At 68.9% G+C, this 13,530-nt stretch overlaps 1 protein-coding gene across 3 annotated transcripts; it reads right to left on the bottom strand.

Moving 5' to 3' along the window:
- Window positions 1-825: 825 nt before the first annotated feature.
- LOC133628845 (rho GTPase-activating protein 27-like) lies at window positions 826-13,416 on the bottom strand. 3 transcript variants are annotated; one of them, XM_062018624.1, is made up of 16 exons: window positions 13,186-13,414; window positions 12,200-12,945; window positions 9,278-9,685; window positions 8,612-8,827; window positions 8,338-8,439; window positions 8,172-8,239; window positions 8,013-8,100; window positions 7,112-7,216; window positions 6,730-6,828; window positions 6,564-6,645; window positions 5,693-5,818; window positions 2,620-2,718; window positions 2,380-2,457; window positions 2,135-2,269; window positions 1,376-1,481; window positions 826-1,291 (listed from the first exon to the last, which is right to left on the bottom strand). In XM_062018624.1, exons 2-16 carry the CDS (start codon window positions 12,923-12,925, stop codon window positions 1,114-1,116), a joined length of 2,616 nt encoding a protein of 871 aa, XP_061874608.1. In that variant the 5' UTR covers window positions 12,926-12,945; window positions 13,186-13,414; the 3' UTR covers window positions 826-1,113. The 3 variants fall into 3 exon arrangements, with proteins under 3 accessions (XP_061874608.1, XP_061874610.1, XP_061874609.1); XM_062018626.1 differs by lacking the exons at window positions 12,200-12,945; window positions 13,186-13,414 and adding an exon at window positions 10,940-11,051; XM_062018625.1 differs by lacking the exons at window positions 826-1,291; window positions 1,376-1,481; window positions 2,135-2,269; window positions 2,380-2,457; window positions 2,620-2,718 and adding an exon at window positions 5,380-5,459 and having other exon boundaries at window positions 13,186-13,416.
- Window positions 13,417-13,530: the final 114 nt, after the last annotated feature.

The following is a 13,530-nucleotide window of genomic DNA, read 5'->3' on the forward strand; positions in this document are numbered from 1 at the left end:
CTCCTCCTGTCCCCAAGTCATCTCCTGCTGTCCCACTGTGTCCCCAAACCCTCCCCACTGCATCCCAAAGGGTCCCCAAAGTATCCCCTGGTGCCCCAAGGTGCCCCCCCCGCACCCCCAAAGCATCATCCCCTGTCCCAAAGTATCTCCTGCTACCTCCAAATGTCCCCACTGCACCCCGTGCTCCCCAAAGCATCCCCTTGTGCCCCCAAACCTCCCCACTGCACCCCAAAGGGTCTGTCATGACCCCTCCTGTCCCCCTGACATCCCCAAGGGTCCCCCTGCACCACAAAGTGCCACTCCTGTGTCCCAAGTGTCCTCATCACCCCCCAAAGTGCCACTCCTGTGTCCCTAGCACCCCCAAGTCCCCAGGTGTCCCTGCCGACCCCCAAACTGTCCCCTCCATACCTCAACCGCCCCCACTGTGCCCCAAATCCCGGCCACATGCCAAGCTGTCCCCGTTGTGTCCCCAGATGCCACTGCCCTGTCTCACAGCATCCTCCTCCTGTCCCACAGCATCCTCCTGCTGTCCCTGCCATGCCTTAGTGGCCCCATTGCATCCCAAAGGTCCTTTGATGTCCCTTTTACGTCCCATTCTGTCCTCCTTGTGCCCCACATCATCCCCATGGTGACCCCAAGTGTCCCCACTGCAGCAGGGTGACTGGGTGGCACTTGTGAGTTTGATGCCACCCAGGAGGGGTGTCCCAAAGCACAGGGCACACGGTCCCCACACTGCCCTCTGGGGATGAGGAGGTCCCCTCATGCTTGCTGGGTACAAAGGGCACTGGGGGTGTGCCCGGGGTGCCACCACAGCCTCATCCTCGCTGCTCAGTGCGCTCTTTATTGGGGACACGGCGGTGGGCTCCTGCCCCCCGTCCCCACGGGCACAGCCCGACCTGGCACCTCCATCCTCCCACCCTGGGGCCACCACATCAGCAACCACAGGGCTCCACCTCATCCATGGGAGACCCCCCCCCACCGCAGCCCCCTGGGGCTCAGCCAGGGCTGGCAGGGGGGCACTCGGGGTGCCCGCAGCTCCACCCCCCCTCCCTGCAGCGTGCCCACGGGCCGGTGCCAGCCGCCAGTCCTTCCCCCGGGCGCGGGGGGCAGGGTTTAGCCCTCGGGGAAGATGGAGCTGCAGTGGTTGAGGATGTGCTCCACCACCTGGTTCTGGAACACCATGTGCACGGCCATGGGGGGCTCCTCGCTGGCCGGGCGCAGCAGCGTGGGCCCGAAGACGATGGCCAGGCTCTGCACAGACATGCGGTTCTGCTCCCTGCGCTGCGTCACCCTGCACGGGCACGGCCACTGCGTCACCCACGGCCCCTCAGCCAGCCTGGGCGAGCAGGGGAGGGGGCAAGGGGGCGGCTGGCACCTGCAGAGGTGGCGGAACAGGGTGCTCATGGTGTCGTGGTGGGCGGCAGGGAGGGACAGCACCAGCTCACGGACGCAGCGGCTCCGTCTGCTCGGGTCCTGCATCTCTGTCAGGGCGGCAGGGGCAGGGGGACTGGCTCTGGCTGGCCCAGAGGCTGTCCCCATCCCCGTCCCCATTGTCCTCATCCCCATCCCATCTCCACCTCCATCCCCATCCCCATCCCCATCCCTGTCCCCGTCCCCATCATCCTCATCCCCATCCCATCTCCATCCCCATCCCCATCCCCATCCCATCCCATCCCATCCCATCCCATCCCATCCCATCCCCACTCCTGTCCCCATCATCTTCATCCCCATCCCATCTTCATCCCCATCCCATCTCCATTCCCATCCTATCCCTGTCTCCGTGTCCATTCCCATCCTCATCCCTATTCCCCTCCTGTCCCCGTCCCCATCCCCATCCCCATCCCCATCTTTCCTCATCCCATCTCCATCCTTATCCCCTCCCTTCTCCATCCCCTCCCCATCCTTGTCCTTGTGGCCATCTCCATCCTTGTCCCCATCTCCATCCATGTCCCCATCTCCATCCTTGTCCCCATCCCATCCCCATCCTTATCCCCTCCCTTCCCATCCCACCTCTATCCCCATTCTGATCCCACCTTCATCTCTATTTCCTTCCTTCCCCATTTCATCCCTGTCCTCATCCTTTTCCCCAGCCCCTCCCCTCCCCTCCCCTCCTGTCCCCACCCCCAGCTCTCACTGATGGCCGCGATGAACTTGTCGAAGTGGCCGAAGGGGACGAGTGGCTCTGGCAGCTCCCTGAAGAAGAGCTTCAGCGCCCCGGTGATGACGTGAACATCCTCCCAGCGCCCGTCATCCAGGTCCAGCTGCTCGTCTGGGGACCGAGGGAGCACCTCAGGCAGCTCCCAGAGCCCCAGGAGCCCCGTGGGGAGGGGAGGAGGGATGCCCCGTTCGCCCCCTGCTTGTGCCCGCGGGTGCCCTCACCGTGCTCCACTTTGTAGCGCAGCTTCTGGATGGTGGCCAGGTTGCCACTGACCCGGTACAGCCCGTCCATGTCCAGACCTGGCAGGGGATGGGCGTGAGGATGAGGAAGCTCCCACTTCAACCTCTGGCCACCCACGTGGTGGAAGATGCCCGAGGCGGGTGGCACACGGTGGCAGTGCCCCTGCACTGGAACTCCCGAGCCTGAAGGCTGTAGCCCCCCTGGCTTTGCCCCCCCGGTACCTCTCCTCTCCACCGTCTGGATGCAGAGCAGGACGAAGCGCGGCACCGTGCCCCGCTCCCGCTCACACAGCGCCTGCAGCGGGCAGCCGAAAACCTGGTCTGCAAAACAAAACCCACCACCCTCAGCTGCGGGGTACCCCGGGGCAGGGACGGGAGCATCAGCCGCGGCATCCCCGGGGCAGGGACGGGAGCATCAGCCACGGGATCCCAGGGGCAGGGACGGGAGCATCAGCCACGGGATCCCCAGGGGCAGGGATGGGAGCATCAGCCACAGGATCCCCAGGGGCAGGGACGGGAGCATCAGCCACGGGGTACCCTGGGGCAGGGACGGGAGCATCAGCCGCGGGATCCCCGGGGCAGGGACGGGAGCATCAGCCGTGGGATCCCCGGGGCAGGGATGGGAGCATCAGCCGTGGGATCCCAGGGGCAGGGACGGGAGCATCAGCCGCGGGGTCCCCAGGGCAGGGACGGGAGCATCAGCCACGGGATCCCCAGGGGCAGGGACGGGAGCATCAGCCACAGGATCCCCGGGGCAGGGATGGGAGCATCAGCCACGGGGTACCCTGGGGCAGGGACGGGAGCATCAGCCGCGGGATCCCCGGGGCAGGGACGGGAGCATCAGCCGTGGGATCCCAGGGGCAGGGACGGGAGCATCAGCCGCGGGGTCCCCAGGGCAGGGACGGGAGCATCAGCCACGGGATCCCCAGGGGCAGGGACGGGAGCATCAGCCACAGGATCCCCAGGGGCAGGGACGGGAGCATCAGCCATGGGATCCCCGGGGCAGGGACGGGAGCATCAGCCACGGGATCCCCGGGGCAGGGACGGGAGCATCAGCCGTGGGATCCCCGGGGCAGGGATGGGAGCATCAGCCACAGGATCCCCAGGGGCAGGGACGGGAGCATCAGCCACGGGGTACCCTGGGGCAGGGACGGGAGCATCAGCCGCGGGATCCCCGGGGCAGGGACGGGAGCATCAGCCGTGGGATCCCCGGGGCAGGGATGGGAGCATCAGCCGTGGGATCCCAGGGGCAGGGACGGGAGCATCAGCCGCGGGGTCCCCAGGGCAGGGACGGGAGCATCAGCCACGGGATCCCCAGGGGCAGGGACGGGAGCATCAGCCACAGGATCCCCGGGGCAGGGATGGGAGCATCAGCCACGGGGTACCCTGGGGCAGGGACGGGAGCATCAGCCGCGGGATCCCCGGGGCAGGGACGGGAGCATCAGCCGTGGGATCCCAGGGGCAGGGACGGGAGCATCAGCCGCGGGGTCCCCAGGGCAGGGACGGGAGCATCAGCCACGGGATCCCCAGGGGCAGGGACGGGAGCATCAGCCACAGGATCCCCAGGGGCAGGGACGGGAGCATCAGCCATGGGATCCCCGGGGCAGGGACGGGAGCATCAGCTGTGGGATCCCCGGGGCAGGGACGGGAGCATCAGCCGTGGGATCCCCGGGGCAGGGATGGGAGCATCAGCCACGGGGTACCCCGGGGCAGGGACGGGAGCATCAGCCGCGGGATCCCCGGGGCAGGGACGGGAGCATCAGCCGTGGGATCCCCGGGGCAGGGATGGGAGCATCAGCCGTGGGATCCCAGGGGCAGGGACGGGAGCATCAGCCGCGGGGTCCCCAGGGCAGGGACGGGAGCATCAGCCACGGGATCCCCAGGGGCAGGGACGGGAGCATCAGCCACAGGATCCCCGGGGCAGGGATGGGAGCATCAGCCACAGGATCCCCAGGGGCAGGGATGGGAGCATCAGCCACGGGGTACCCCGGGGCAGGGACGGGAGCATCAGCCGTGGGATCCCCGGGGCAGGGATGGGAGCATCAGCCGTGGGATCCCAGGGGCAGGGACGGGAGCATCAGCCGCGGGGTCCCCAGGGGCAGGGACGGGAGCATCAGCCACAGGGTATCCCGGGAAGGGACGGGAGCATCAGCCGCGGGATCCCAGGGGCAGGGATGGGAGCATCAGCCACGGGATCCCCGGGCCAGGACGGGAGCATCAGCCGTGGGATCCCCGGGGCAGGGACGGGAGCATCAGCCGTGGGATCCCAGGGGCAGGGACGGGAGCATCAGCCGTGGGATCCCAGGGGCAGGGACGGGAGCATCAGCTGCGGGATCCCAGGGGCAGGGACGGGAGCATCAGCCACGGGATCCCCAGGGGCAGGGATGGGAGCATCAGCCACAGGATCCCCGGGGCAGGGACGGGAGCATCAGCCGTGGGATCCCAGGGGCAGGGACGGGAGCATCAGCTGCGGGATCCCCGGGGCAGGGACGGGAGCATCAGCCACAGGATCCCCGGGGCAGGGACGGGAGCATCAGCCACAGGATCCCAGGGGCAGGGACGGGAGCATCAGCCGTGGGATCCCAGGGGCAGGGACGGGAGCATCAGCTGCGGGATCCCAGGGGCAGGGACGGGAGCATCAGCCGCGGGATCCCCCGGGGTGGAGACGGGAGCATCAGCCGCGGGATCCCCGGGGCAGGGACGGGAGCATCAGCCACAGGATCCCCGGGGCAGGGACGGGAGCATCAGCCGCGGGGTCCCCAGGGCAGGGACGGGAGCATCAGCCGCGGCATCCCCGGCGCAGGGACGGGAGCATCAGCCGCAGGATCCCCGGGGCAGGGACGGGAGCATCAGCCGCAGGTCCCCGGGGCAGGGACGGGAGCATCAGCCGCAGGATCCCCGGGGCAGGGACGGGAGCATCAGCCACAGGATCCCCGGGGCAGGGACGGGAGCATCAGCCACAGGATCCCCGGGGCAGGGACGGGAGCATCAGCCGCGGGATCCCCAGGGCAGGGACGGGAGCATCAGCCGCAGCATCCCCGGCGCAGGGACGGGAGCATCAGCTGCGGGATCCCCGGGGCAGGGACGGGAGCATCAGCCGCGGCATCCCCGGTGCGGGGACAGGGACAGTGACACACAGCCGGTGACATCCCCGAGGGTCCCGCGACCGCCCCCCCGTGACAGCAGGGAGGGACGGGACGGGATGCGCTCGAAGCCATCACCGAGGTGCCGCGTCCCGGCTCCGTCCCGGGCTGCCCGCGCCCCCGGGGGGGTTCAGCCCCATCCCAGCACCCACCCTTGATGTAGCCCCTGTCGCGCAGGGACTGCAGCGTCGGCCGCCTCTGCAGGAACTTGCGCAGCTTGTTCCGCACTTTGCTGGATTCGCTCTCGCCGCTGGCGCTGCCCACGGCCTGCCCGGGCACTGCCGGCCACAGGGGACACGGGGGGACACGTCAGCAGCGCCCCGAGGGGCCGGGCTGGGGGGAGGAGGGGGCTCCTGGCACCGCAGGGAGCTGCGGGCACGGCGGGGTGGCCGCTTCCCTCCCCCTGCCCGGGGTGGGTTTGTGCCCAGGGGGTGGGTTTGTACCCAGGGGGTGGGTTTGTGCCTGGGGGTGGGTTTGTGCTTGGAGGTGGGTTTGTGCCCAGGGGGTGGGTTTGTGCCCAGGGGGTGGGTTTGTACCCAGGGGGTGGGTTTGTGCCCGTGGGTGGGTTTGTTCCCGTGGGTGGGTTTGTACCCAGGGGGTGGGTTTGTGCCTGGGGGTGGGTTTGTGCTTGGAGGTGGGTTTGTGCCCAGGGGGTGGGTTTGTGCCCAGGGGGTGGGTTTGTACCCAGGGGGTGGGTTTGTGCCCGTGGGTGGGTTTGTGCCCAGGGGGTGGGTTTGTGCCTGTGGGTGGGTTTGTACCCAGGGGGTGGGTTTGTGCCTGGGGGTGGGTTTGTGCTTGGAGGTGGGTTTGTGCCCAGGGGGTGGGTTTGTGCCCAGGGAGTGGGTTTGTGCCCTGGATAGGCTTGTGCCCAGGGGTGGGTTTGTGCCCAGGGTGGGTTTGTGCCTGTGGGTGGGTTTGTGCCTGGGGGTGGGCTTGTACCGAGGGGTGGGTTTGTGCCCAGGGGTGGGTTTGTGCCGGTGCCCCCAGGGTGCCCGGGCTCCCTCCCCTCTGTGCCTCACTCACCCGCCCTCCTCTCGTCGCCGAATTCCCGGGAGCCGAATTCCGCCCCGCTCTCAGCCTCCTCCTCTCCAGGGGGGTCGGTGCCCTGGGGAAGGGGCAGCGTGAGACCCCCCTGGTGCGGGCAGGTGCCCATGGCAGGGGATGGGCGAAGGGGTGGGTGCCCACTCACCATCCTGCTGATGCCGTCGGCGATCGCCTTGTGCCAGGCGACAATGACCTGCTCCGAGTCGTGCTGCAGGAGGAACTCGGAGCCCTCCCGCGTCTTCAGCTGCGGGGGGCAGCGTTGGGGGGGGTCAGGGTGGGGTTGGGGGGGCTGTCTCGGTGCCCTCAGTGTGGGCTTGTGGCTGAGAACTGGCAGCCAGCTCGTGGCACTGATGCCCACAGCGGGGGAGCTGCTGGAAACCCCCTCCCCGTGCCAAGCCCAGGAGGAAAAGCCCCTCCTGGGGACATCCCCTGGCACCGCTCCCTTCAGCGCTGGGCTGAGCAGGGTGGGTGCCACCGTGCCACAGACCCCTCGTGGGGATCCCCCACCCCACTGTCACCCAGCTCACCTCCAGGACGTGCTTCTTGCTGGACTTGTCCCTGGCAGCCCAGGCCAGCGTGGCCCCGCTCAGCTCCACGGTGTGCTCGGGGGTGCTCAGGGTGCTGGGCTGCCGCTGCGGGGCAGGGACCAGGCTGGCACCCACCCGGAGGGGATGGGGACGCTGCTGCCCCACCTTGCCAGGGGGTGTGTGGGTGTGTGGGGGGGTCCTCTAGGAAAGTAGGAGGGGCAAATGTCCCCTCAGGGACAGGTCTGTCCCCTCCTATGGCCCTGGGGTCTCACACTGTGCTGCTGCCGTGGCACCAGCTTGGGGACACCCCTGGGACAGCCCCAACCCTGCCCAGGGACCCAGGGGAGGGGGCTTCAGCTACAGAGCCCCTGTTGCAATATCCCATGGGGTTGGAGGGGACAGAGCCCCCAGAGAGGACAGGACAGCCCCTGGGGAGGGGACAGTCCTTGGGGAAGAGCATCAGCCCTTTCCCTCTGCTCTGCTTTGGGGATGCCATGGCCACGCTCCCCTGTTCCCCCAGCCTCTCTCCCTCCCTGTTTCCCAGAAGGGCCCCTCCAGCCCGACCCCAGCACTCCTGTCCCAGCTGTGGGCCCAGCACCCCGTTCCCTCCCCCGAGGGGGTTCTGTGCCCTGTCCTTCCCCTCCCGCTGTCGCTGCAGGGTGTCGCAAGAGCTTCTGCATCCGGGCGCCGGGGAGGGGCTGGGTCAGGCACCGCTTCCTCCCTGCTCTGGGAGCCTCTTAGGGTGCCCTGGCACCTGCCTGGCCCCATGCCATGGGTGCTGGCCCCATGCCATGGTGGCTGACCCCATGCCGTGGGTGCTGGCCCCATGCCATGGGTGCTGGCCCCATGCCGTGGGTGCTGACCCATGTGCTGGCCCCACAGAGGCTGTTGGGGCTCTTACCAAGGCACCGGCAGCCGAATGCTTGGAGTCCTTGAAGAAGGTGAGGATCCTGCCCTCCAGCACGGTCCAGGAGGAGCTCCAGTTCTTCCTGGGGAGCAGAGGGAGGTCAGGCAGGGTCCCTCCCCCTCCCAGGACCCCTCCCCAGTGCCCTGTGCTCACCGGAGCCTCTTCCCCCTGTCCACCGTCTTGGTCCTGTTCAGCACGCCGGCTTTCTCCAGGCTCTTCAGCTGGAAGGCAGAGCGTGGCACGGGCTCAGCTTTGCCCACCCCAGTGCCAGGGCAGGTCAGGGGGCAGGAGGGGAAGGCTGCTTGCTCAGAGTCCTGACCTTGTCCTCCCTGAGCCCTGGCACGGTGCTGTGCCAGGCCAAGAGCCCGCTGTCCTGGCTGGAGCCGCTGCTGGCCCGTTCCTGCCGGCCACCAGCCACTGCCTGGGGACAGGGGGAGGGAGGATGGGGTGACGCTGTGCTGGATGGGTGCTGGGCACCCCCTGCACCCCACAGCCCCTGCCTTCTGCTTTCATGAGTCCCTGAGGATGCCCATCCCCTGGAGACCTCCCCAAACCCCCCATCTGTGTTGCTACCCCCAGTCCCAGCCCCGTACCGTGTCGGGGGTGAAGTACTCGGGGCAGAAGACGGTCCCCTCGGGGTGGCTGTGCCCATACCAGCCCGGGGGTGAGCCCAGCTCCTCAGGGGGCCTGGGGGACAGCCAGAAAGTGCCCCCCTGATCGTAGGAGCCTGCAGGTGAGTAGTTCTCCTCGGAATAAGCCTCCAGTTCATCCGCTGACAGGTCAGGATAGTCTGTTTCTGGAGTGGGTGGCTGGAGAGAAGAGACAGGACAAAACCTTGTGCATCTGCATCCCCAAGCCACGACCAGCCCAGGCTGTCCCCATCTCCATCTCCACCTCTGTCTCATGCTTGTCTCCATCATCTCTATCTTGATCTCATCCCTTTCTCCACCTCCATCTCATCTTAATCTCATCCATCTCCATCCCCATCCTCATCTCCAGCTTGTGTCCATCTCCATCCCCATCTCTTTATCTCATCATCCTTATCTCCACCCCCATCTCCATCTCACCTCCACCTCCATCCCTGTCTCCCCTTCCATCTCCCTCCATCCCCACCCTGTCTCCCCCTCCATCTCCCTCCACCTCCATCCCTGTCTCCCCCTCCATCTCCCTCCATCCCCACCCCTGTCTCCCCCTCCATCTCCCTCCATCCCCACCCCTGCCTCCCCCTCCCCTCCCGCCGTGCCTCGCTGGGTGCTCACCCTCTGCTCCATGGCACCGCACCGGGTGCCCCCAGGGTACCTCTGCTGGCAGCCAGCTCCGTCTCCCGCCCTGGGGAGGTCCCACGCCGTCTCTCCTGCCACCCACTGCCAGCCAAAGGCCTGTCCCCCTCCTCCCTCCGGCTGCTGCTCCCAGGACGGCCCGTCGGGGCTGGGGGCGGGGGAGGAGGCGGCACTCACTCCATCCTCCCCGAACGGACAGTCCCACGTGCTCTCGCCCGTCCCGGGGTTGTAATAGAACAAGTGGCCGGTGCTCGTGTCCGTGTGGGTCTCCCACTGCCCCCCCGAGCCGCCGGGCTCCTCCGGGGCCGCCCCCGCAGCCGCCTCCTCCCGCAGCTCCTGGATGTTGAGGTAGATGGGGGCGGGTGACTCCTCGGGCTCCTTCTGCGCCTGGGGGTGGGGATGGCGATGGGTGAGGTGAGACACGGGGCTCCTGGGACATCCCTGGGGCTGGGGGGGCACGAGGGGGCTGGGGAGGGGCTGAGGGGATGGGGGTGTTGAGTCTGGAGAAGAGGAGGCTGAGGGGAGACAGCAGCCCTCTCTGACACTCCCTGGCAGGAGTTGAGGCTGGAGCTGAGGCAGAACTGTTTCCCTGAGAGGGGTGTGAGCCCCTGTGCCAGGCTGCCCAGGGAGCTGGGGGAGTGCCCAGCCCTGGAGGGATCCCAAACACACAGAGCTGAGGTGCTGAGGGCCGTGGCTCAGTGCTGGGCTGAGCAGGGTGAGTTCAGGGCTGGGACTGCAGCAGCTTCAAGGGCTTTTCCACCCAAAACGATTCTGTGATCACAAGAACCTCCAGGATCTGCACTCAGAGCATCAGCACCCAGCACTCGTATCTACACCACCAGCATCCAAACAGTCAGCACCCCCAACACCTGCAGCCCTGACAGCACCCATCAGCAGCACCCTCAGCCCCTGCACCCACGTCTGCAGCACCCACATCCGCTGCCACCCGCCCCAGCACCCTGACCCCACCGAAGGCCACAGCACCACGTCCCACAACAAAGCCCCCAGCACCCCTGGCATGGGCTGTGCCCTGCTCACGGGGCTGCTGGGGGCTGGGGGGACACATGCCCTGGGACTGGGATGTGGAGGGGTGGGGAGTCCCCTCCTGGCACCCTTTGATCTCCCCGGGTTTACAGTCTCCTGCCAACCGCCGTGGGGACAAAGGTCCCCAAGCCCAGCCCTGCCTGTTGTCACCCAGTTAGGGGGGGACACAGCAGGTGGAGCAACCCTGGGGACACTCTGGAGAGTGGGGGGGGGACGCACACAGACCAGCCTGAGCATCCCCCTCATCACCCTCCCCCTGCCCCCCAAAAGCCCCCTGCAGCGAGTGGGGCTGGAAGCCCGGTGCCAGGGGCCACCCTGCTCTTGGGAACACAGGACATGGGGGTGCCAATGGCAGCCCCCCCAGCACAGAGTCCCCCCCAGCACCTCCCTCCCTCCCACGGGCACACCCCTGGGGGTTTGTCCCCCCGGGTGGGGTGGGTGCTGGGTGCCCCTCACCACTTTGTGACACATCCCTTGGCACCCACCAAGGTGCCACCTCCACAGCGCAAACACCCGCGGTGGGAGCTTGGAGCAGTGGGGAAAGCGGGGGGCAGCGACCCCCCAACACCTCCCCCGACCCCCACGGCTGCCGCCTACCTGCCCCAAGCGCAGCAGCCGCGCCACGCCGCTCCGGGAGCGCTCGCCCATGGCGCCGGGCACCGGGCAGGGCGGGGGGCAGCGGGGGGCTCCGGGAGCGCCGCAGCCTGCGCCCGCCCCGCGCCGCCCTTCCTGCCCGGCTCCGCAGCGGAAGAGCCGCCTCCGAGCGCAGCGCCTGGCCCCGAGGCGGAATCGCCTCGTCTCTCGGAGGCGCGGCGGGACGGTGCCGGCCCGGGGTGATGCCGGTGCCAAGGCAGGGTGAGCCCCCTGCAGGTGCGGCTGCGGCGGCTCTGCCATCCCCTGCCCGCAGGAGCCCGTGTGCCCCCCGCACCGGGAGCGCCCCCCGGCCCCGCAGCTGAGCGGGGTGCAAAGAGCTGCGGGGTTCCTCTGCCACAGGCAGGTCAGGGGTGGAAAATGGGGTGGAAACGCCACAACCCTCCCAACACCCCCTTTTTCCCTCTGATAACCCCCCCCGCGAGGCACTCAGAGCATCGAATGGGGGGTGCTGAGGCTCAGGGTGCTGCGGGTGCACCCCAAGAGAGGTGCTGGCAAGGACGTGGGACCCCCCTTCTCTGCTGTCACCGACTCACCCCGCTGTGCCCCAGCCTGTGGCGGTGCTCTGGGGGTCCCATGTGGGTAGATGGGGTGTCCCCCCTCCCCTCGGGTGTCCCCGCAGGAGGGGTGCAGGGGGGAGCCCCGGGGGGAGCAGGGCAGGGTCCCTCGCTACTTACTGGCGTGGGCTGAGCGTGGTTTTTGGGGCGGTGGGGTGCACCCAGCACCCACCTGCGGCAGTGGGTGCTGCACCCAGGTGAGGGAGCAGCCCGGGGAGGAGTCCCAGCGCTTCCCTGTTAACCCTTTGTGCCTCCTCTCACCCCGGAAACGCTGCTGGGACGGGGTGTGGGAGCCCTGAGAGCCCTGAGCCCCTCACCCCGGGCTGGGGGTGCCCGTGGGGAGGGGAGGCTGAGCATGGGGGGTGCCAGAGGGGGGGTGCTTGGTGTGGGGGTCGCTCCCCCCCTCCCTGAGGAGGCAAAAGCTGTGTGTGGGGGATGTTACCCTCAGGTTTGCCTGCCAGGGTCAGCTCAGGGAGGGGACACGGGGGTCCTGACAGTGACAGCGGTGCCAGGGACACCCTGGGTGCCACCTCTCTGCCTTGTGCCAGGGGTCATGGGACGTGGGGCTCTGGATCAGCTAGGGGTCCTGCCCTGCCCCCCCAACCCCTCAGCACCGCTTTTGGGGGCAGTACTGGTGATGTCACTGTACCTGAACCGTGTGGCTGGGCCGCTGCCACCTCCTACCCGTGTCCTTGTCCTTGCCAGGGGGGTAGAGGGTCTCAGAGCGGCTCTTCCCCAGCGGCTGAGCGCGTGCCAGGGGGTCCCCGTGTGCCCCCACGCTGGTGGCAGCAGCTGGTGCCCGTGTCATCCGTGCCAGGTCATCCAGGGAGTGCGAGGGTCTCACAGGCTCAGAGGTGTGGGGGCTCAGCCCCGGGGGCACCCGGAAAGAGCTGAGCACTGGTGGTGAGTCCCTGCTGGGCACGAAGTCCTTCCTGGGCACCGAGTCCCTCCTGGGCACCGAGTCGTTCCTGGGCACCGAGTCCTTCCTGGGCACTGAGCATCCTCTGGATGGTTCCTCTGTCTGGGGGGCGCCGATGAACCGATACTCGTAGTCTGGCCGGGGAGGGAGCGAGGCTGTGGCTGTGCCCGTGGCCGTGCCCGTGGCTGTGCCCGTGCCCGGGGCTGGCACGGCATGTCCCGGCGGTGAGGGGTCGAGCGGGGCCGGGCTAGCGATGGGGGGCAGCTCCTTCACGTACTGGGCAGGGATGTAGAAGGGTCGGGGGTCCCCGCTCCTCTTGACGTGCCACCAGTGCGGGTTGGTGCGTTTCAGCAGCACGTAGCGCTCGTTGGGTTTGATGGACACCAGGGTCCCGTCCTTGGCTCGGTACTCGAAGCCATATTCCACCAGCACCAACGCCTCCTCCGCCGCCTCCATGGCCGCCCCGGCCGCTCTGCCTGCGGGACACGGCCCGGGGAAGGGGCTGAGGGCAACTCCCGATGCTTCTCGGGCTACCGGAGACCCCGGAGGAAACCAACCGAGGGGTCCCCGCTGAGCCCCGGCCCCACGCGGCCGTCCCACAGCGCACCCACACCCGCCTCCACCAGCCCCCGAGCCGCCGCCGCCTTGGCCACGCACCACCCCCAGCCCCCCAGAGCCCCCCGAGCCCCCCGAGCCCCCGGGCGCGCAGAGCTCACCTGCGGCGGGCGCGGAGCTCACGGCGCCGCCTCCCGCTGCCGCCGCGCCGGGCTGGGCCCGACTCGCCCCGTTTCCTGCCTCGACCAGACACGGGGCCGGGCTCCTCGGCGGCTGCCCGGCCCCCGGCACGGCCTGGAGGGGGGGACACGCGACCCCTGTCCCCTCCCGTCGGGGCGATGGAGCCGCGTGGCTGAGGAAACGTCTCCTCGGGAGGTTCCTGCTGCAGGAAGGGCCCTGCCCCGCGGCTCAGCCGGGATCCGCCGCCACGGCCTCCCCGGCGGAGAAACCCATGGCGGGGGGTCTCACGGGAGCTGCCCCGCCCGGGCTCTTGCCCGCATCTCTCC

Source organism: Colius striatus, chromosome Z, assembly GCF_028858725.1.
Source record: "Colius striatus isolate bColStr4 chromosome Z, bColStr4.1.hap1, whole genome shotgun sequence".
In the NCBI taxonomy this organism is placed as follows: domain Eukaryota; kingdom Metazoa; phylum Chordata; class Aves; order Coliiformes; family Coliidae; genus Colius; species Colius striatus.